Source organism: Malaclemys terrapin, chromosome 18 (genome assembly GCF_027887155.1).
Source record: "Malaclemys terrapin pileata isolate rMalTer1 chromosome 18, rMalTer1.hap1, whole genome shotgun sequence".
NCBI classification, from domain to species: Eukaryota; Metazoa; Chordata; order Testudines; family Emydidae; genus Malaclemys; species Malaclemys terrapin.
The window spans coordinates 12,791,666-12,813,224 of NC_071522.1; the positions used below are offsets into that span (position 1 = coordinate 12,791,666).

Genomic DNA, 21,559 nt, shown 5'->3' on the forward strand with positions numbered 1-21,559 from the left:
TGCTCTTTTTTTTCTTGTAAGAGCACTTTTAGTGAGAACTTCCCCCATTTTCCCTAGGCGACCCTATGTGATATCAGTCTCCTGAGGATAACAGAGATGGAAAGGAAGTAGATGCTGTAAGCGTCTGGGTATAGACCCGGTCCTTATGCTGCTATGCTGTGTACCACAATGATGCTAGCAGAATTAATTCAGGAGTTGCATGGGAAAGTGTCCTATCATGGTGGAAGAAATAAGACTGCGCTGCCCAGAAACCTTCTGCAAAGGATTGCAGAGTACCTCCATGAAAGCTTTCTAGAGATATCCATGGAGGATTCCCAGACTATCCCAGTCCACATAAAAAGTAGTTTCCGGGGGCCACCCTCTGCATAGCTGGAGCGTCCTCTTATAAGCAAAAAACCACAGCACCTCATTTTTTCTTCACTGTAAACATGCAATACCACCGAATGTGTGCACCTGCTAAAGTTTAACTGGACTTTGACTGTAACTGTATACTCACCAGAGATGCCTTCCCCGGCATCACGGTTGGCCACTGTGATATCCTGTGACCTACAGGGCTCCAGGGTTAAAAATGTTTTTCTGGCTCTCGGGGAGAATGGATCCCATTCTCCTCCTCTTCCTCATCCACCATATCGTCCTCCTTGTTGTCTCTAGACTCACACACCTGTGAGGTGTCCACGTTGTTTGTGGCGGTACTGGTAGGGTCACCCTGGAGAATCACATACAGCTCGTTGTAGAACCGGCATGTGTGGGGCTCAGCACCAGAACGACTGTTTACCTCCCTTGCCTTCTGGTACTCTTGGCGAAGTTCTTTTATTTTCACATGGCAGTGCTGTGTGCCCCTCGTATAGCCCTTCTCCCCCATTCCACGAGCGATCTTTGCATAGATGTCAGCGTTTCTTCTGCTGGATCGGAGCTCTGCCTGCACAGACTTCTCACACAGCGATGAGATCCACCACCTCCCATGCAGACCAGGCTGGAGAGCATTTAGGGCATGTAGTCTCCATGATCAGCTGTGCTCAAGTTAGCACGCTCCCAGTGCTGATCAAACAGGAAATGGGAAATCAAAAATTCCCAGGATTTTAGCAGGGGAGGGGCTGTTTCCTGTGTACCTGGCTGCAGTGCAGCAGAGTTGAGAATGATCTCAAGAGCAGTCACAGATGAGCATTGTGGGACACCACCTGGAGGCCAATTAAGTCGAATTACACAACGCTGCATCTGCACTACCTTGCAGTCAACCCATGAAAATCAAATTAAGTGCTATGCCTCTCGCAGAGGTGGATTACAGAAGTCAACATTGAGACGACTTGGTCAGCGTAAAGGACCCAGTAGTGTATGCACATACATTAACAGGTCGACCTAAGGCGGCTTCCTTTGACCTACCTCTGTAGTGCAGACCAAGCCTTAGTGAAACTACCTTGGTTAGTTTCATTTGCCTTTTCTAGATTGTTTTAGTTTTAGATTCTCATGCACTAGCAGGGTGTTGCTGTTTTTCCTCAAACTGAAGGGGAATCCTAACCTTTAAAAAAAGATTAAAAGACATGTTTTTATCATCTTCCTTTCCCCGTCTCCTTTCCAAAACCTAAATTCTAATCCTAAACCTGAGCACTTGACAAGGTTCCTTTACAAAGATACACAAAGTCATGAGCTCCCAAGTACAGCCTTATAAAGAAGATTTACTGTAATCTCCTAACTTAAACAGTATGGTGAGGGCTAATCAATTTTTTTGTTCAGAACATGCTATTCAAAGATTCTTACTGAAATTCTTGATAAACATGTTAAATGCAAGTTGCCGTCCCAAAGATCTTTTTGGTCAACAAATTAGATTAATCAACCCAATGAAATGTAACACGAGGGCCTACAATTTACATTAATATTTCCAAGATTAAATTTTGAGGCCAACCCAAGTGACTTTCTTGAAATAGTGGAGATTATTTGAGATACTCCATATTATAGTAAGGTTTCCAGGATTTAAATATATTCCTACATTTTGGATAACGTTATGTATTTCAGCTTTCAAGAGAGACATTTACAAATTTCAGTATTTCAACTATCACTTTCAGGGAAGAAAGATGACCCTGGGATAGCCTCTTTCAATCTAAAAGAAAATGTGCTACAAAAAGACACATTAGCTGGTAATTGGAGAAATCTTTAAAGATTAATTACAAAGTCAACAATTACACTTCTTATTGCTACAAGCAAGGAGGACAACAGGGATATTCATCATGTAACAATTTTTTTTTCAGGGCTTAGCTTATAACCTCTCACCATCCAGCTTCCATTTCAGAATAATGTGGAATTATCATTGGCTCTGGAAGAGTTACGTTTACAGTAATTCATGTGTTGAGTGTCCATCTTATCCTTGCTAGTTGGGGCATACCAGTAGGGTTCTCCCATTTTCCAAAAGCCTTTCCAAATGACCATTTTGTATACAGCTTCTGTTTTGTAGGTGTAGTAAATATTTAGAATTTCTAATGCTGAGAACAGGCTTTTTGTGAATTATAATTTGTCCTAAATGTATTAAAGAATGTAGCCTGAATTTGTTAGATGTTCTTTTGGTCATAAAAATGGAAATAACTGAATTATTATAATACAGATTTGCAATGCAGATTCTCAATAAAGCTAAGTTTTGAAAAACTGAAATAATCACAACCAACATTAACATTAGGACATTCTTCCCTTATTTATTTAAATTACCAGGTATTTCTGAGTTGCATTGTCAATATCTTTGTACTGGAGTGGCATTTGGCTTTATAGAGTGATCAATCTAGCAGAAGTGACTAAAACCATTACACCAGCTGGTAAAATTGAAGCCACAGATGTTCTCAAATGGTGCTGCTACCACCACCAGCAGCCATGACTTTGCTCGAAAGTGAGTGAAAGTTGCACTGTCCACTTTTCAGACCCTGCCGTTACAGAAAAGGCACCAAGCAGGTGGGCACCTTTCAGAAGGTGTCAAGTTAAGATACCTGAGCCAACAATCTTGTTTCAGGCTAGTTTTTCAAGACATTATCATGTAACAGGTTCCCATTTGCTGAACAGCTAAGCATTAGCCAACATTTCAGCAGGTCATTTCCAGTGCATCTCAGCAGCAATGCATTTCCAGAGACATATTGCAAAAGGTAATATTAAAAGCAATTGTTGTCTAGAAAAAACTTTTTATGCACTTTCTGAAAAGAATAACTCACCACCAAGTAATCTTGAATTCATAGATGGGGCGCTTGCAGTAATAATGGTTTATCAGATGTTTATCACACACACCAATGCACTGATGATCCACAGTAATTCCCTTGTCTGACAGGTCTGTCACAATACAGTGCAGAAGATCGTATACATCAGCTACAGCCTCCCAGGGGCCAAAAGATACATCTACTTCACAGTGATGTTCAAACAGTTTTGTCTCGCTTTCACTTCTTTCAAAACGTAGAGAGTTGAAAAGTGGACACTCATATGGGGTGATGGGCATTTCTTCCTTGAAAACACAGATCTTCAACTTTGCAAATCTTGCTTTTCTCTGCATGGCTCTAAGCTTAGCTATTTCAATTATCCGCTCCAAGTGTTCTAAACAACAACAAAAGTAATAAACAGTGAATGTCATGTGAGGAACAGAACACAATGTTTTCATGTGGAATCTGATTACTTCATCAAAGTGGCATGAATTAATTATTCTTAAAACAATGCCAGAGGCAACAAAAGATATACTCAAGGGTTGCTTGCAGTTAGATACAGCCTACAATAATGAAATTAGCCATATTCATATTGAGAGTTTATATATGCCTTAAATTCCAGTTAAAAACAACCTTATGATTGCAAGGTTTATGATGACTGCTTGAGCAGTATGCCCGAAGTTCAAGTTGTGAAATAACCAAAGGATCACAAGACTGAGAAAAAGACCAAACAATCTGAGTTAAGTTAGGTGTGAAGTCACATGTATGGCATTATTCTCTTCAATTCAAGACCAGCCTTATACTGGCTTATTTTTAATATAAACCGTGTTCAGATAAGATCTCTTGGGTAATGCTATTATGTGCTACAAGGAACAATGCAAAACAAAGTAGTTTTGCTATTGTCTCAAAAAAATTGATTGTGTTGCCTGTAAGCTCTTTGAGGCAGGGGCCTGTTTATTGTATGTCCAAAATGTATCTAGCCCATTTAGGCACAATACACCTAATAATAAATAGCTGTTGAAGCATTTCCTAAAGACCTTGAACACACAACCTCTTACCCAAGGAACGAGATGCAGGCCCTCAAGAGAACCACCAAAGCAGACTCAAAGAAACAGTTTTGTTCAAGAATCTCTTCTCGCACTTTATGGGCTTGATCCTGCTCTCATTCAAGTCTAAGGAAAAATACTCATCACCTTGAATGATGCAGGTGGAAATGCTGTGTGGAGGCTTCAAAGATGTGAAGAGCTAGGATGTTAGAGCGTAACTACCCAAAAGCAAAGCCAAAAATTGAAGCTTGGAAATGGAAATTAGGGGCCTAATACGTTTGAGGATCTGGGTCAAAATTACTCCAGTGAATAGGAAATAGCATCAGAGCCGCAGGACTTTCTTCCTGTTCACGAAAACCCCCTTTGCGTATTTACCTCAGAACACTTAAACAGTATTAGAAAGTAAACTCAGTCTTTTGAGCATTATTTATACTACACATACCAAGCTACAATATACATCATCACTATTCTTTAATTTACCTTTGTAATATGGCATTAAGCCCAGGAAAGCTTGTCTAACTTTTTCTCCCTTAAGAGGCTGGACTTCCTCTAGATTGTCCAGCAATGGTCCTATGGAATAATATTGAGCTTCCTTGTAAACTGACCTCACTCGTTCTCTCGATGGCAGGTCACCAGATCGCAGAAAGTTAAGAACATCTCTAAACAGAAGGGAGGGGGGAATATTATTCAATAACAAGTCTTAAAATTTTTTTGGGGGAAAAAAAGAACATAATTGTTAATCTGACATGAAATGGAGACACCATTTTACTCAGTCCAGCAATTTTCAAATTCAGAAGGTAAGAAGCAGCTCTCATTCTTATATGAACTGTGAACTCTATTTTCAAATGCACATTTTGAGTGGCATTTTTGAGCCTCCAGCTGGAAAATGTGATGTCTGTGAAGTGTGGGGACCCCAGTTTAAAAACACAGCAAACAAAACATTCAGGATGCTTTAATCTCTTAAACTGAAACAGGACACAGATTATAGTCTCCCATTGACAACACAGTGATTATAATTGTATTCATTAAGTACCCGATTTTGCTGAAGAACTATGTGGGCAGATCCTTCGGCCCACTGAAAACCTCACTAACATCAAAGAGCTCCAGGTGGGCGAGTAGTGTCTGGCTGTGGAGTTGTCTTTACAGGATCAGGGCCTTCTGCAATTATTCTGACAACAGAATGAGTGTTTCATTTGAATGTGTTTAACAATAGTTTAGATCAGAATGCTCTGAAGATGGAAAAAACACTTTACAAACATTAACTAATTCATCCTATTAGCGAACATATGACGTGAAACAAAGGACACACCTGCTGCTTGGCCCTTCTTTACAATATTGCAGGAAATATATAAAGTGCTGATTTGGTTCGATAGCGTATATCACAATTAACTCAGTTTCGAATAAGAGAGTTGCCCGCAGTAAGAAGCTCACAAATGCCAACACTTGTTTTCAAATAAACAAATCAGCTTAATCATACTAGGAAATTCTGTCTTGATATATTTTGGACTTTGTGGTGGATTAAGGAACAGCACTGATTGGCTTTGAAGAGAATTAGGTCCTCAACTGGAGAGATGAAGAACATCCCTCCGGGAAAAAGTATTTTGGAAATGAGGTTAGAATGTCCAACATATATTTCTACAAGCAAAGATCTGATTCTGAAAACACTTACTATCTGGAGTAGCGATTACAGCAGAATCATGCTCAAAAAAAATAAATAATAAAAAGCAAGCTAATATCTTGTTTGAGACCTTTAGAAGGATAACAGCGCTCTAAATATAACATTGCCAGGCATCAGCAATTTAAAATAAGTTCTTCGACCCCTGCATTTTCCCCCACCTATAATATGTAAACAAGTCTTTTTAAAACAATAAAAGATTATTATGCTTTGCTTTCTCACTGGTCCAGGGAGTAGATGATCCACGTGCAAAACAAAGATTAATCCTACTACATTTTGCAGAATGTATTTGTTGGAACGTGAAAATCCCCAAAAGGCATAGCTTTTACGCTAATCTTCAGCTTTCTGAAGTGCATTATGATTAGAGCTGGGCCAGATTTCCAACAACAAATTCTCTTTCAGAGAAAGTCTGGCCATTTTGGATGTGGATAAATATCTGCAGGCTTGAAACAATGCTGCACATTTCATCAGTATGTAGTGTTAATCTGTTCACCTGAAATTCAGATATGTGAAATTCAGGAAAATAAAAATGCAGACAACAGAAAAGAGGAAAAATAAAAAAAGGTAAAAATTTGCAATTTTATCCAAAACGATGAGATTCGGCCCCTCTAAGTATTATAGTATGATTTACAGGGTAGAATATTTTATACTGAAGTCAAGCTTGTAAATGTCAAACACAATACTAGTTGTCGTTCTTAACAGCATGTTATACTCTAAACTTGGACGAATCTCTACAAATAGACCATTAAACATTTGAAAATTGTGACAACCAAAAGAGGATGTTATCAATTATCTTAGGAACATCACTGCCATGCCCTTTTTAGGTTAAAAACTACAAGATAATACCAACAAAAATCACACACACACACACAAAAAAAAGGCCACAATCATATTTTTACAAGAAATGGTGTCAAATACTCAACTTTTAATGTACGAGCAACTTGGCTCCCTGGATGGAGCTATTTTGTGCGTTTGTATGTACACACACACACACGCTTACTTTTGCTGAGGACCAAACATTGTTTAGGGTTTTTTTTGGTAAAGTGAGTTACAATCATTAGTTATGAAATAATAGGGGTTTTGGCACTGCAATGTACCAAGAAGTTTGACAGTTTTCTGGAAGAAGTTTTAAAAACTGTAGTTGTATGTTAATCATACTAGTCTTTGATAAAAGATGCAATTCAAATGGGATTGAATTAGAAGACTGCAAACGAATTCTTGCCTTTCTTAAAATTAAAGTTTCCTATTACAGTAACAGTTTCAAAATTAGAGTAGTAAGGATAATGCACATACCCAAAGTAAGTTCCATCTCTGTCAATAAAATATCTGCCTTGAGCATCTGTTGGAATGTAGTGTCTTCCACTAAACATAGCAGCCAACATGGTATCTTCATAGCGTCTTAGTGTTGACAGCCTGGTAGCGAAATACATGCCTCCTACATTAAGCGGAACAACTTCTGGGAACTGGAAAAGCAATCATATCACTATTTAAAAATTATTCTGTGGTGCTTCACAAACATGTATATGACAAGATCCCTTGACCCACACAGAGGAGAATCTCTATGAAACACAGGATAAGATTACAGCTCGAAGATGGCACAAAGACACGGACTGCGAGGAGATCAAAGTCTGAAGGTTTCATAAAGAGCGGAGGAATAGGGAGAGGGCAATCTCCTGGCACAAAGGAAGGAGGAGACTTTTCCAAGCATAAAGCCGCTGCATGAAAGGCAGTAACCCAGGAGTGAAACTAGGGAATGAAGGAAGCAGTTCAGAGAAAGAAATGAGCAGGTAACAACTTTTGACAGATATAGGTCAAGGAAGAGTTGTGCTGAGTTTAGAGGGTAAGAATTACTGATATTTATAATAGGGTAGCAAGCACTTCTTTTTCTAGTGTAGAAGACAGCAGATAAATCCTAACGTGGATGAGGGGAGGGGATGGGTTTCGAGGGTAATACGCCTGGCTATCAGGCAAAAAAGGAGTTCAGTTTCATTCACCAAGCTAGTTGGCAATGGAAACTAAACCAGAAACTCTTAAGACTTCAGCATGAGGAATAATGGATTCCCGGATACTGTACAACGCAGGCTCATATGTAAGCACCTCATCAGCTCAGATGAGAACAGTCTTACACCCCCCTTACCTGCTGAGGCAGCAGAGGCAGCGAGTGCCCTGCCTGAGTTGCAGTAGGAGTGGCAGGGTCTTGGAAATCATCCTCTGCATCTGAACTCGACATGGCATCGTCCAGATTTCCACTGGCTTTGTTCTGCCCTGTGACTACCACCATCCCTCTGGCTCTTGTAACCAGGTATGCTGGGCAGACAGCCGTGGCAATGCTAAATGAGACAAGACCCAAAATTATCTGGATACTTTCCCTACCAGCTGCAGACAATCACAGGGCTGACAGAGAGACATAATTGTCCTGCTTTTTACAAATAATTTATGACACTGTTATTATTGGGAAGTGAATCATTGTAAGGATGATTATTATTGTGCTGTGAGTCAAGCTCACAGATGCACATGTATCTGGAGGAATGCAGTCTGTCCAGCAGTGCCAGGAAATCTCGTCAGACCCAGAGCAGGAGACCCCTGACACTGGCTGAATAAAATGCTGATTTTCATTCGCTGCCCAATTCAGTGTCTGATTGGCTTAGTTCGTTTCAGCAGCAGAGCTGTCATTTCCCAACTGAATTCCAATTAGCTATTGGTTCACCTGCCGCTAAATTGCAATTGGCTGTTTGCAGAGTTGTGTTCTGAAAGCTGTTCTCTTATTGGTTGGACTGCGCTGTAGTAATCCTGTTATTGTTTACAATAATGTTGCAAGATGATTAAATGACTTGACATCTTTCAAAGCAGTTTTGGCTCTGCTGTGTGTTAGTGCAGTAGCTTCAGATGCTTACAGCCGGGCTTTCTGCACATTGTGCCTCACCTGAAGGCTTCTGGTGCAGTTCTACCAAGTCACGTAAAATGTTAACCCCAAAAAACGAGCTAAAAACATGTTGATTAAATTTTTCTGTGAATTGAGTCTCACACCGTTGTGGATTTAGACCAATGCAGCATGATGTGAATAATAAAGGCCTATCTTATGTAACAGAAAAGCGAGGCTGACTAGGTGGAAATACTGTGCTCTCTTCTGTGCAGCATGGGGGGAATTAGTAAGGGAGGGAGCAGGGAAGTCAGAAGGCACCATTGAATCCTCCTCTTCTGCCACCATTCTCTACACTTTGTTTTCTCACTGAGTCTTTTGCTCCTATAAAAAGACTTGTGTACATAGTGCAAGTGGAAAAACACCACAGCTCAAACAACTTCTTTTAGATTTCTAGCAGTGCATTAAACATACGCCTGCGTTATCCTAATATTTGTGATGGTCTCACTTAAGTTTGTAGCTGGTTTTACATTGTTATTACTCGGGCCAGATACTGGTATTTTGTCATGAATGGGACTGCTCAAAGAAGCAAGCTTCACTCCAAGATTAGGACCTTTGTTTACAGGTCTTATCTTTCTCTCACGCTGGCATTCTAGCCTCATTTCCAACACATCCACAGGGTGTCGTCATCCCTCCAGCCTGGGGACTGAATTCCCTTCAAAGCCCATCACCACTGCTCCTCAGTCTGTCAGAAAGTAAAGTACAGAAACTCAGCAGGTTTTAGTATAACCAACCTGTGAACTGTATTATTAAAGAGTTTTTATTTCCATTTCAGAGGAAGACAGGCTACCAGTAGCCTCTCCCACAACAATTCAGCTCTTTGGAATAAGCTACCATCTGCTTCCACCCCACATTCCTACCCTTTCTGGTTGGGGGAGTACGAGTTCCTGGAGTCTTTTCTCCATTCTCGGATCCCGTCTGCAATAGTCCTTCAGCACCTAGCACTTCAAGTGTCTCTTGTTTTTAAGCTTCTACATTAACAGTAATCTGCTTCCTTATCCAATGTCACTTATTTATCAAAGCCAACCTGCTCACAGGTAACATATACCAGCATGGAGTTATTTAAAAAAATAAATAGTAATAATAAATATGACCAAATCATTTATCTGAAGAGGAGTGAGAGAATGGACTTTACCCTCTCTCACCTGACCAAAAACAACCTTAATTTTGAACTAGCAATCTCTGATGGTCTCCACATATGTCTACAGTAGCCTTTAAAAAAAAAAAAAAACTGCCATCATTAGCACCACCAGCGTCAGATACGCCAGCGCTCTCAACTTAGCTATGTACTACAATACCTATATGGTCCCCATTATCAAAGAATCTGAGCACTTCACAATCTTTACTGTGTGTATCCTCATGACACCCCTGTGAGGTAGGGCAGTGCTATTGTCCCGATTTTACAGAGAGGGAACTGAGGCTCAGAGAGGCTAAGTGACTTGCCCAACATTACAGAGGGAGTCTGTGGCAGAACAGATAATTGAAGTTAGGTTTCCCAAGTTAGCATCTGTCACGGGCAATGCTCTGGAACTGCTCCATATGAAGCCAGTCAGGACTCTGGGGGAGCCTCCTCTCTCCGAGCATACTGTCTCCAGGGCAAGAAGCTTACACAGCTTCGACCTTCCTGGATCTGATGTCGGAGCATTCAGCATCCCCTTCTCAACACTGTGCGCTTCCCACAGCGAGTCCACACAGGCAGGGGTCCTGGGGAAGCCAGTGGGCCCTGCACCCCAACTCTGCAGTCAGACATGACTCTCAGCCAGCCAGTAAAACAGAAGGTTTATTAGATGACAGGAACACAGTCCAAAACAGAGCTTGTAGGTACAGGAAACAGGACCCCTAAGTCAGGTCCATCTTGGGGGCAAGGAGGCCAGGCCCCGGGTCTGGGCTTCCCTCTCTTTCCCCAGCCAGCTCCAAACTGAAACCCCCTCCAGCCCTTCCTCTGGCCTTTGTCTCTTTCCCAGGCCAGGAGGCCACCTGATCTCTTTGTTCTCCAACACCTTCAGTTGGCACCTTTGCAGGGGCGGGGCCCAGGCCATCAGTTGCCAGGAGAGAGGGTGTCAGCCATTCTCTGTGCAGACAGCATCACACTGGCCCTCTAAGGCTCTGCAACAATCACACACCCTTATCCCATCACCTACATACTTGATACTTAAGACATGCATAGGGGAAACTGAGGCACCCACAAAGTATTCAGAGAAAACATTAAGAACATTCCCACTTTGTCACAGCATCCTAACCGTTGAAACATTATTTCTGTATGAGCGTTTTAACCACCATCTAATGGTTACTTAGTAGACTATGTGAAGTGAGTTTGGTGGTCTGACTCCTGATCCCAGTGGGATCCCAACAGACACTATAGTGATGGACACAGCATAAGAATCCACAGAGAATAGAATTTAAACATTAAAAAAAAAAAAAATCACCAAAACTAGCAACTTTGTTGGCAGCCTCAGCCTTGTTGTAGTCGTGCTGGTCCGAGGATATTAGAGACACAAGGTGGGTGAGGGAATATCTTTTACTGGGCCAACTAGTGTCAGTGAATGAAACAAGCTTTTGAGCTTACGCAAAACTCTTCTTCAGGTCTGGGAAAGGTATTCAGAGCGTCCCAGCTAAATACAAGGGTGGAACAAATAATGCGTTAACATGCTGCAAGAGACTATTCAAGGTACAGTGGTAGTTAACATTGACAACTAATTATTTAATGGACTTAGATACTGAACTACCTTCCAGAGGTGAGTCTATACATCCAGCTCAGGTTCGAGGGATGCTGAGGGCAGAAAAACTCCCCTTGCTGCCTCCCATGCTGTATCTGTCCTGCAGCTGGAGAACCGCAGTCTCCATGGGCTGTCAGTCCAATACCTTTCACTCGCACCAGCTTCCATTAATCCCCAATCCCCTAAAAAAGGTATTTTTAAAAAGACTGAACAAAAATGAAGGCATGGCTTATAATAGCAACAGCCACCTCAGTGTCTTTCCGACAGAAACTGCCATTGATGCAAACAATCAAAATAAGTGTTTCATGAAGCAAGCAACTTTTCTGCTGAAAAGGAAACAATTTAATTTTTCTGCTAGTTGATGTACTGAAAGCAGAATGGACCCTCCCAACCAGCCCTAAAATAAAAATACTTAATTATTCATGATGGGAAATCAGACCTACCGGAAGACTGTATTTTCCATTAATAAACCTCTGAACTTTTAGCTTTGGAATAGCACTTGGTGCTAAAGATTTGTTTACTTGAATGCTCCAGCTATATTAACTTTACGAAGAATTCCCTTCTCTACTACTCCAAAAGCAACAGGCACAGAATACTTGGCATGTGCACACCACTGGGGATATTAACCACTCTCCCAATTCACTTTTAGCATGAAAGGAGGGGTAAAATACCTTAAAAAGTCACTTAGCGACTATATTTTCATATTCCACTGTTTGTAGCCTCTTCTCTTGAAAATAGAATATTTTCCCTCATCAGATTTCCCTAAGCACTGCTTGATACTTACCACCAGTATTTTATCTGATGTTGAAATTAACAAGGTCATTTCTTGCCTAAAGACTACACATATTTTAACATGTTTATAGGAAAAACTATCAGTATTTCTTTTCCATAAGCAGGAAATATACAGTACTGAAGATAGATTACAATCACTCTGCATATTACAAAAAGATACACAACTTATTTTAAAATGTATAGCAGAAAGGTTTATAACAAGTGTCTTATGTTAGTGGAATTTGTTTTACATCAAAAGGGACAACGGGAACAGAGTTAACTCCACACTCACCACGAGTGCCAGGGAAAGTTTCATCCGTTGGAGCCACGAAATGGGCAAGATGATTTAGTAGAAGAACTCAGAACAAACCAAATGTAGCATCCTCAATGAAAGTTCTGTGAAAGCTAAAGCAATGGAGCAGATGCCCTTTTTGTAATGAAGATTGCTAAAAGCAGCCCTATACCCTACATCAATATTGAACATTCAGATGATTTTGCCTAATGGAGCGTATCAGTTTTAAACATAGATCAGATTTGGGACCCTAAAACATTGTGTTTGCTCTCTGCAGCTCAAACACTGCAAATGTAAAAGAAGAAATCATGGTAGAGGCTCCATTGGGAGATTTGGGATTTGTAACATTCAGGAGCTGGAATTACTGTGATTTATATCCTGTGCCTACTGAGAGTCCTGCAACAAAAGATGGCAAAGTAATAAGAGGAACCCTTTCCTTGGAGAAGAGCTCCCTCAGAGGACTTGTAATCGGGCACTATCTTCAGCCTCTAGTCTTTTACCCAGAGCCAATTTATTCTTATTGGTTTTCATGTCTTTGGCAAATTGGTCTTCAAAGTCTCTCTTATCCCTTCCAATTTCCATTTTACCTGCGATAGCCTATGCTCCTTCCTATTGGCTTTCCATTATCTGAAGGGTAACTGTTGGGCTTGAGTAACCTCTTGAACCTTATAGCTCGAATGGCTAAGTGGCATCTTTGCCTTCCAGCTTCCTTTTGTGTTTAGGGCTAGGCATTCCTTTTGGAACTCTGCAAAGATATCGTAGCCTCCATGCTAGGGCCTTTTTCAATAGTTTCCACTTAAAAAAAATATATTTTCTCAAGTTTAGTGTCACTGTTTTATGATTCCTCGTCCAAGGATGATGAACTATATTGCGGTCACTATTATCTAGTGGCTAGAGATAATTCCCGACACCACCTGAGAGAAACACATTACTCTGAGGCACTAGTGACCAGACTAAAGAACGACATTCAGCTTCCAGCACTGAGGTGCCATGTGACCCTCTGGGCTGCTCCACTTGGTCAACACATGGAGCAAAGCATCATAACAACCTGTGATTTTACTTGTTGAAGTTTAACAATATCTCCACTTGGATTCAAAATATTTTGCCTCAGTAAACACAGGACAAATTGGCTCTGCAGCACAGAGGCAAAGTATTATGAAGTCACTCAAGGACCAAGAGTGATCTGGACAATTGGACATAGGCTAGTAGAAACAGAGGCAGTTAGTTATCTAATATCTTGTTACCTCTCCTGGAACTTGGACAAAAGACGTGTTGGCCTGGGCTGTGAAGGTGGACAAAGGGGAAGCATCAATCGTGGTATAGAATAGGTTAATAACAAGCCGGGAAACTGCAAACCTAGAGGAATCAGCAGAATGTGAGAGATGGAGAGCAAAGGATCCTATATTTCTGCTAGAAATGCTGCTATTCCCTTACTACTGCATTTTGATGTAAAGAGAGGTCTCTTTGTTTGCAGGGCTGTGGGTGTGTCTGACTACACAATATCATCCCAACAAACAAAATGTACTCCTTTAGATTTTATACAGCTCTGCATCACTTCAAGTTCCGTCTTTCAAGCTGCTATAAAACCACCATTACAGAGGGAACTTTTGCACAAGCAAATCTGATGCTTCAACAATATTTCTTGATTAAACAGATGCCTCTGAAGGGCTGCTTCATATCAAAGGCAACAAGCAGAAAGGTCATAAAACAGCAGCTGAAGAGGTGATATTTAAAACAGCGTTTATAGATTACATTAGACATACACGCATATAGAAAACTTTACTAAATCTGCTTAACACACTAGGGTCTCCCATTCTGTTGGTTCTATGAACTAAGCTCATGGCACGTGCCAGAGGACACCTGCATCCCTCAATTCTCCCCCACAAGCTCTCTGTGCCCCACCTTGCCACCTCCCTCTAGTTTAGGGACACCCTGCCAGGAGCTCTGTCTCCCCCCCCATCCCCTATTCTCCCCATCACAGCAGGGGCTACATGCCCCCCATTCCACTTCCACGCCAAGGTTCTGTTCCCCATGTCTCCTGCCCTCATACCACTATTCCCCATTTTCCCCATGCCAGCAGTTGTAGAGCCCTCCCTTTCATCTTTCCCCCATCCCAGGGGCTTATGTGTTCCCCCATTTTCACCCTACCGCCTTCCTCTCTTTTCTCCAGGTGTCAAACTTTCAAATTCTATTGGGAGGATGGACAGACTTGAGATGGGGTATAGTTTTGCCTTAAGGTGTGATGGCTGACATCAACCAGTTTTTTATAGACAATTACAGAACTGGTTGAACCTGATATGTGGACTAACCAGATGCCGGAGGCGCCGGGTGCCCCCCATTTTCTCCTTTCTGAATTTAACCAGAATCAAAGGATTCTATCCGTCAATGCCTAGAACATTCCCTTCAATTTTGGAAGTGATCAGATAAAACAGAAATGCTGAGGAGTGGAGTATAAGACCTCACAAGCCTAGTTATGCGTGTCGTCAGGCCTGATCTATGCTACAGAATTAGGTCAATACAAGGTGGCTAACTAATCATGACCTCATCATGACAGTGTCTACACTAGAATTCTGCTTCCGCCAAAGTAAGTCCCCCATTACACTGACATAGTAACTCCACCTCCACAAGAAGCCTAATGCTTTTGTCAATGCAGTGAGGGTGACACAGTGTTTGTATAGACGCTGTGTTACTTACACTGCCCATTGGCTGTCGGCCCCAAGTGGGCCTGACAGCTGGAGCTCTCCCCCCCTGCCCTGCCACCGACAGCCCACGCTGCCAGCCAGGCGCAGACTCACAGTTGCCCCTCCCACCCCCCAGGGCTGCTGGGCTCCAGCTGTCAGTGTCCCACAATGCCCCACTTCAGTGGGTGGCAGAGCTCTTGATGAGAACGCACACCACTGACAGAAGGACCAAGTGTGGACGTGAGCCACTGCTTTAATTACTGCGGGGGCTGTATGTCAACTTAACTTTGTAGTGTAGACAAGCCCGCAGAATGCCTAAAGTGCAGTTGACCACCTGCCCCAAGGCCCAGGCCACGCTGAGTACATCAGACCTTTGCTCAAGTTCCCAGCAAGCTTCCAATGCCAGTTTAAGGCCTTGCTCATAATTTTCAAAGCAATTAACAGATTAAGCCCAAGTTACTGCAAAAACAGAATTTCAATCTATTAACCACTCTGGGCTGTCCTAGCTATTCTGGGGCCCTACGCAGCCCCCCCATGGGGGTGGGCAGGCGTCTGTGTGGGGGAAGGGCTGGCCCCAGGCCTCCGCAGGGGGCGGGGGGCTGGCTTGGAGGACAGGGGGGAACCACCCCCTAGCATTCACCAGCAGCGCAGTCGGGTACGGGTCGCTGCACTTCACGTCGCCAGTGAGTGCAGGCCCGGCCCTGCTTCAGTCCTCAGGGGAGTGGGGGGCGGGAAGGGGCGGGGAGGAACAGGGGAGGGGGCTTTGGGGAAGGGGTGGAGTGGGGGTGGGAAGAGGTGGGGCTGGGGCGAAGCTGGGGCGGAGGCCCTGTGGAAGAGGCGGACGCAACTGCGTACTTTGCGTACAGGTAAGGACGGCCCTGGAACCACTGCAACAACTGCGCTCCTCTGGAACATTGTGTTCTGGGCTTCATGGTTTGCAATGTGAGAGCTGGGGACAAGCCATTCTCTACTGAGGGGATACAACTATGCAACAATCTTCCAGAGGAGATCAAGTGAATCCAGAGTCTGACCATCTTCAGGAAACATTACAAAATGTTTTTTTTTTTTTTATTAAATGATTTTTCCCCACAAGTGAAACTCACAATTCAGACACCACATTGATTCCCAAATTCTGATGAACCCTCCACACCCACAAAAAAGCCCCTTACTCCTAAGAGAATTTTGACCCTTGAAAGAGAGAAATGAATCCATGAAGTCCACTTGGGACTTCACTGTTGAGCACTACAAGGCACTGTTGCCTAATGGATGGAGCACTAGCCTGGGAGTCAGGAGACCTGGTTCTATTCCTGGCTCTGCCATTGGCCAGCTAAGTGACCTTGAGCACATCATCATACCTCTCTATGCCTCTGTTTTGTCTCTATTTGCTCCATCTGCAAAACGAGGATAATGATATTGACCTGTTTTGTACAGTGCTCCAAGATGTATAGATGAAAAATGATAAATAAGGGCTAGTATTATTATTGCTATTGATCTTACATGGAAGGTTCTCAGATACTCAGGAGATGGGCAGCAGAATAAAACTCTAAAATAGACTATTTCCATCGCTGGCAGAGTTATAGGGACAGACCCTGCAAAGACAAATTAGACTCCACTTCCTTGGCAGTGGTGTTTAGCTGATCAGACTACACAATTTTTTTTAAATCTTTTTTACTAAGACGATCCAACCTCAGTTACACAGAGCATATGGCCTCTGAGAATAGAAAATGGGTTTGTTGCTTTATCAGATTGTAGCGTCTTTCTTGGTCTGACAAACAGGACTGGCCTAGAGACCATGCCGCATATTACTCATATGCACAATAAGAAACATCTGCGCTGCAAATGGTAGAAATGGGCACTGACTATAATTAGGAAAACATCCTAAAACGACAAAGATGATGAGTTTTCATTACAGAACCCTCTTTTCATCACAATATAAAATGCAGAGCCAAATATATGAAGGTAGAATGACTTGCCTTTGGCAATTATTTTAAATCTTGTTATGAAATAAAGACCTATTTTTAATCTAATACAGCCGATACTCAAAAGTTATGTGCACTGCACACACCCCAAATGCACAAGAGTGTTCAAGCTAAAAAGAATTTTGGTAGCGACTCCTTCAATGATAATTTCTTCACATGCCTAACACTGCACAGTGGCTCGCAAGAGCCTTCAGCTACATGGTTACATTTTGCACAGTGCCACACAAGGATTTTCAATCTTATTTACATGTAATGTATTATTTATAACACTGCCATTTGAAAGCCAGTGCTTTGGCTGCTATATTCTCAGTTCTTGTCTCACAGAAGCTGAGATAATAAGGTACAGTTATTACTGATAACCGCTAATTATCCACATTTCTCAGGGGACTCCCAAAACTTTCAGATCACTGGAGTCTGTTTTGAATTAACAAAATTCAGATTCTATATGAATGTCAGATTCAGGGAGACAGAATGGATTTTGGATAATCATGGAATATCATAATTTGTGAAGTACCAATAGTGACAAAAGCTCATTAAAAATTCCCCTCTTTCCAATAAAGTAAGGCTTTGAGAAGGAGAAATTATTGTGAGTGTTTCTCTGCTACTGCATCTCCAAAGGCCTTTAATCAACTTTTATCATTCAAACTTTAGAAGAAAAAATGTTAGAAAGAGAAAGATAAAAATATGCTTCTATCCAGACATATAACAGCAATCCAACAGTGATAGTCCATCAATCTATTATTTAAGGATCAATTTTCACTAGTTGTCAGTCAAAGGAAAATTTGGTAGAACCTATCCCAGTTGATTCTAATCTGGTAAATACTATATATTACCTTAGTCCTTGTCACGTATAGGATTACTCACAGCGATAACATTCAAACTTTGAACCCAATTTTGAAACTTGGGCACCTATGTTTGGGAGTCTAGTTCTATGTTTATTTCCATTCTATCTCTAAAATGAGTATTTAATATGCCTCCACAGCATTCTGTTTGACTGCTCAGTTGTGGAATTTGGTGTTCTCATTTAGGCACCCAAGTTTGAAAACCTTGGCTACAAAACTAGCATTTCCATTTGAACTTTCCAGCAATACAATTGCCTCTATAGTGAAGCTCAGTATACATCATCAGAGCCCAAGAACAAGGATTTGTAATAACATTTATTTTGTCTTTTTAAATAGGTGAACAGATTGATTTTGTTAGTAAGATGTTTCAGTCATTAGTGAAAGAAGATGAATACCCAAATAAATGATCAAAAGAAAAAAAATTAAAATTATGTTCTTATTTTGTTTAACCTGCGTTTTGATGTTCATTTATAGACAGCTGAAGTTATTGTCTAAAGCTGCTTCATTTCCTGCTCACCCTCAGACATCCCTGCATGCAATGGACTAGTGACATCACTATCACGGTTGACCAGCACTGGAACAAGAAGTCTGCCTAAAAGAAAAAAGATAAGCAAATCTTTCTGAATTGGTGGTTACACTTTCTGATTCCCAGGCACTAAGCCAATGCTCTCGCGTTTGGGTTCATAGCCTTGCAGGGGAATAAGTAATTCGCTCCCAAACTCCTCCTCCCTTCATAAAATCCTGCTTTAATTGTTTAAGTGAAAAATATTTTCATTATTTCAAAAAAGTATGTTCACATTAGGTTTGTAAATCACACTTTTTTTAACATAAAAAAACAACAGATTTTGGACTGAAATTAAGTAGCTGGTCCCCTTTTAATTTTTCAAGTACATCATACTAAGGCCAAATCTAGTAAAGAAAATTAATGGAGACACTTCGTTAATAAGATGTATCATTGTTCTAAATTAGGCATCAGATACCTTAGTCTCTTCTAATTAATCCAATTATAAAGAATGTCCTCCCAATTTACAAACTGCTGTTCCAGTTAGTGGACAAGATTACTTCCCCATAACTTGTTAGCTGACATTTTCCTCCTAGATATATTTTTTCTAATCTCAGAGTTATTGAATGAGCCTGTCTTGCTAGTTTTGTTTCATTCTCTAGAGAAGACAACATTCCTAGTACTGTCTCACCTTCTATTATTACCCAGATTAAAGGAGGAGTATGTGTAGTGTTTCATGCAACTGCTATCACAACTGCTGTTTTCTCAGCTCTTTTCAGATTGGTTTAAATAACTGCTTCTGAGTCAGAGCACTCCTGAGATGTGGTGTCAGTGAAGTTATGTACATGAAAAATGATATAATAAACAGGGTAGAATCCAGTATCATTTGTGAAGTTAACCCAAGGGAGCAGTTAGCCTGTTCATTTTACAACCCTAGTTCCAGAGCACTGCTATTCAAATGTAAAAAAGTATTCTGCGCTGAATTTTCAGAGGATTTAGTAGATTTCAAGGGAACCTTGGTTTTTGCAGGGACAGAACTCTGTGCATGGCTGAACAGCAGCCTACTGGAAGATCAGGAGTAACTTTTGAAATGAGTCCCATACAGTCAAGGGTTTGTGTGTACTGAGCGGAGAAGAGAAATTGGAAGAAGAGTTATCATAGTCTGAGACAGCAAAGCTACCCCCAAATAAGTGAGAGTATTCTCAAACAGCCAAGGAACCCCTGAGATGTGGTAAGCAGAATGCTACAAATCAGTTTAACATGTCAGTAATATAACTGATTGTAAATGTAAAGGCCGGGGTACACGAGACATGCTTAGCGAAAGACAAAAGGGTAACCTGCACACATACCATGAATTCATTCTGTCTGGTTGGACCAGGCGGAACAGTTTAAAACAAAGATATACTGTGTATACTCCAGATATGACTGGAAGCAGCATCACCAGCAGTAACCTCCCTAAGTGGGAAATTACATTGAGAAGTAGAGGTTATCCAAACTAACCAGAGGATGCCAGAGAACAGATGAAGTTTGCCTGTGTGTATTTCCCATTCTGTATTTGCTGACAGAAACAATAACTAACACCAGAAGCCTGAACATTGTCCCCTTCCACAGCTCTCTCTACAAAACTATTTTTCTCATCTGACAGATTGACCCTTACTATCTTTAGGAGCAGCACTGTTTGTAAGAGTCAGGAATGGGCGAGCGTACTGTGACAGCCATGCTTATGCCACCTGGTGGCAATAATCCAAAGTAACCTATTTTTTGTTTGTAAGACACCTGTTACAGCTCTAACAGGCCTTTCGAGGGAGTGTTTCCCACTTGCCAGGCAGCAATTTTAAGGCAGTTTTGGGAGTAATGGTCTCAGCTGAAGAATTTTGGTCTGTGTTTCAATTAGACCTTTCAAATAGAGTTTCAATTTTGATTTTGTCAGACCCTACTGCAACTTTCCTCACTGAGATGCTTGGGGGTGACCGCTTTTTAAGAAGCAAAATAAACAGCTACCTGCCAAAACTACATCCATCACCACATTGGTAGACCCCTAGGGGTCTACCAAGGGGCTGCCTTTTTATTTTTTTTTAACCAATTAGAAAAGCACTACTGGATCTGCCCATCTGGCTGCAGGTATCACACTATCACGAGGTAGAAAACCTCCCTGGTGAATGACTCGGCTTACATCCAGGTGGAGAAAGGCACTCACTGCAGCACAGCACCCCCCCAGTACAGGCAGGTGAATAGTGACCCTTAGGCAGTGGGGCTGCAGCTATACAGGTCGCTGCTCCAGGCTTTGGCGATGGGCGGGGAGTCTCCGCACAATCTCCCACAATTCAGGAGCCCAGCTAGAAACGCCCCCCTAGGGCCGGAGCAATAACCAGTGATGGGCCTTTGCTGTCCACCCGTCCCGGGGGCTCGGCTGGCCCAGCCCCTCACGTCTGAGTCTGCCACAGCCCCTGGTGGGGGAGGCCGGGGGTGGGCACACGCTTCCCCCCGCCCCCCATGGGGCACGGCCCCCGGCTGGGCGGAGACGGGCTGTGGCCTCTTCTCCCCTCCTGGGCACAGCCCGGCGGGAGCCGGGGGTGCCCCTCGCCCCCCAACGGCCGGGGCCGCCGCGTGCCCTCCCCCTCACCTGCGGGAGCGGCGCCCCAGCTGCGGAGGCCGTCGAAGGGATGCGCAGCCCCGCCCCGGATGAGCCACAGGCCCCGCCTCTTGCCCCTCGCGCTACGTGCCGCGTCACGCGCTCCTCCGACCGGCCGAGCGAGGGCCCGGGCGAAGGGCAGGACCGGGGGAGGGGGCGTGGCCTGTCCCCGGATGGGCGGGGCTGGGGGCGGGCAGAGGAGCCCAGCCCCACGGCAGCCGCACCCCTTCCTTCCCCTGGAAAGGGGGGCAGGGGCTCACGCCCCCTCGCTCACTTGCCTTTTTACACATGTGCGCGGGACGGGTGGGAAGGGGGGTGCTGCTAGGGTGACCAGACAG

At 42.6% G+C, this 21,559-nt stretch overlaps 1 protein-coding gene across 6 annotated transcripts in view; it reads right to left on the reverse strand.

Annotated features, from left to right (window-relative positions):
- Positions 1-21,258, reverse strand: part of KCTD7 (potassium channel tetramerization domain containing 7) — a 31,000-nt gene extending 9,742 nt beyond the window's left edge. For 3 of the 6 annotated variants that reach the window (XM_054008002.1, XM_054008001.1, XM_054008003.1), the window contains exons 1-6: positions 21,213-21,258; positions 18,538-18,679; positions 8,023-8,215; positions 7,179-7,348; positions 4,691-4,869; positions 3,186-3,558 (exon numbers count right to left, since the gene is read on the reverse strand). In XM_054008002.1, the coding sequence (XP_053863977.1) occupies positions 3,186-3,558; positions 4,691-4,869; positions 7,179-7,348; positions 8,023-8,166 (866 nt within the window). In that variant the 5' untranslated portion in view covers positions 8,167-8,215; positions 18,538-18,679; positions 21,213-21,258. Of the gene's footprint in view, positions 1-149; positions 707-3,185; positions 3,559-4,690; positions 4,870-7,178; positions 7,349-8,022; positions 8,216-18,537; positions 18,680-21,212 lie in introns of those variants that run through there. The other 3 variants (XM_054007997.1, XM_054007998.1, XM_054008000.1) reach the window with 3 other exon arrangements.
- Between the last annotated feature and the right edge of the window lie 301 nt (positions 21,259-21,559).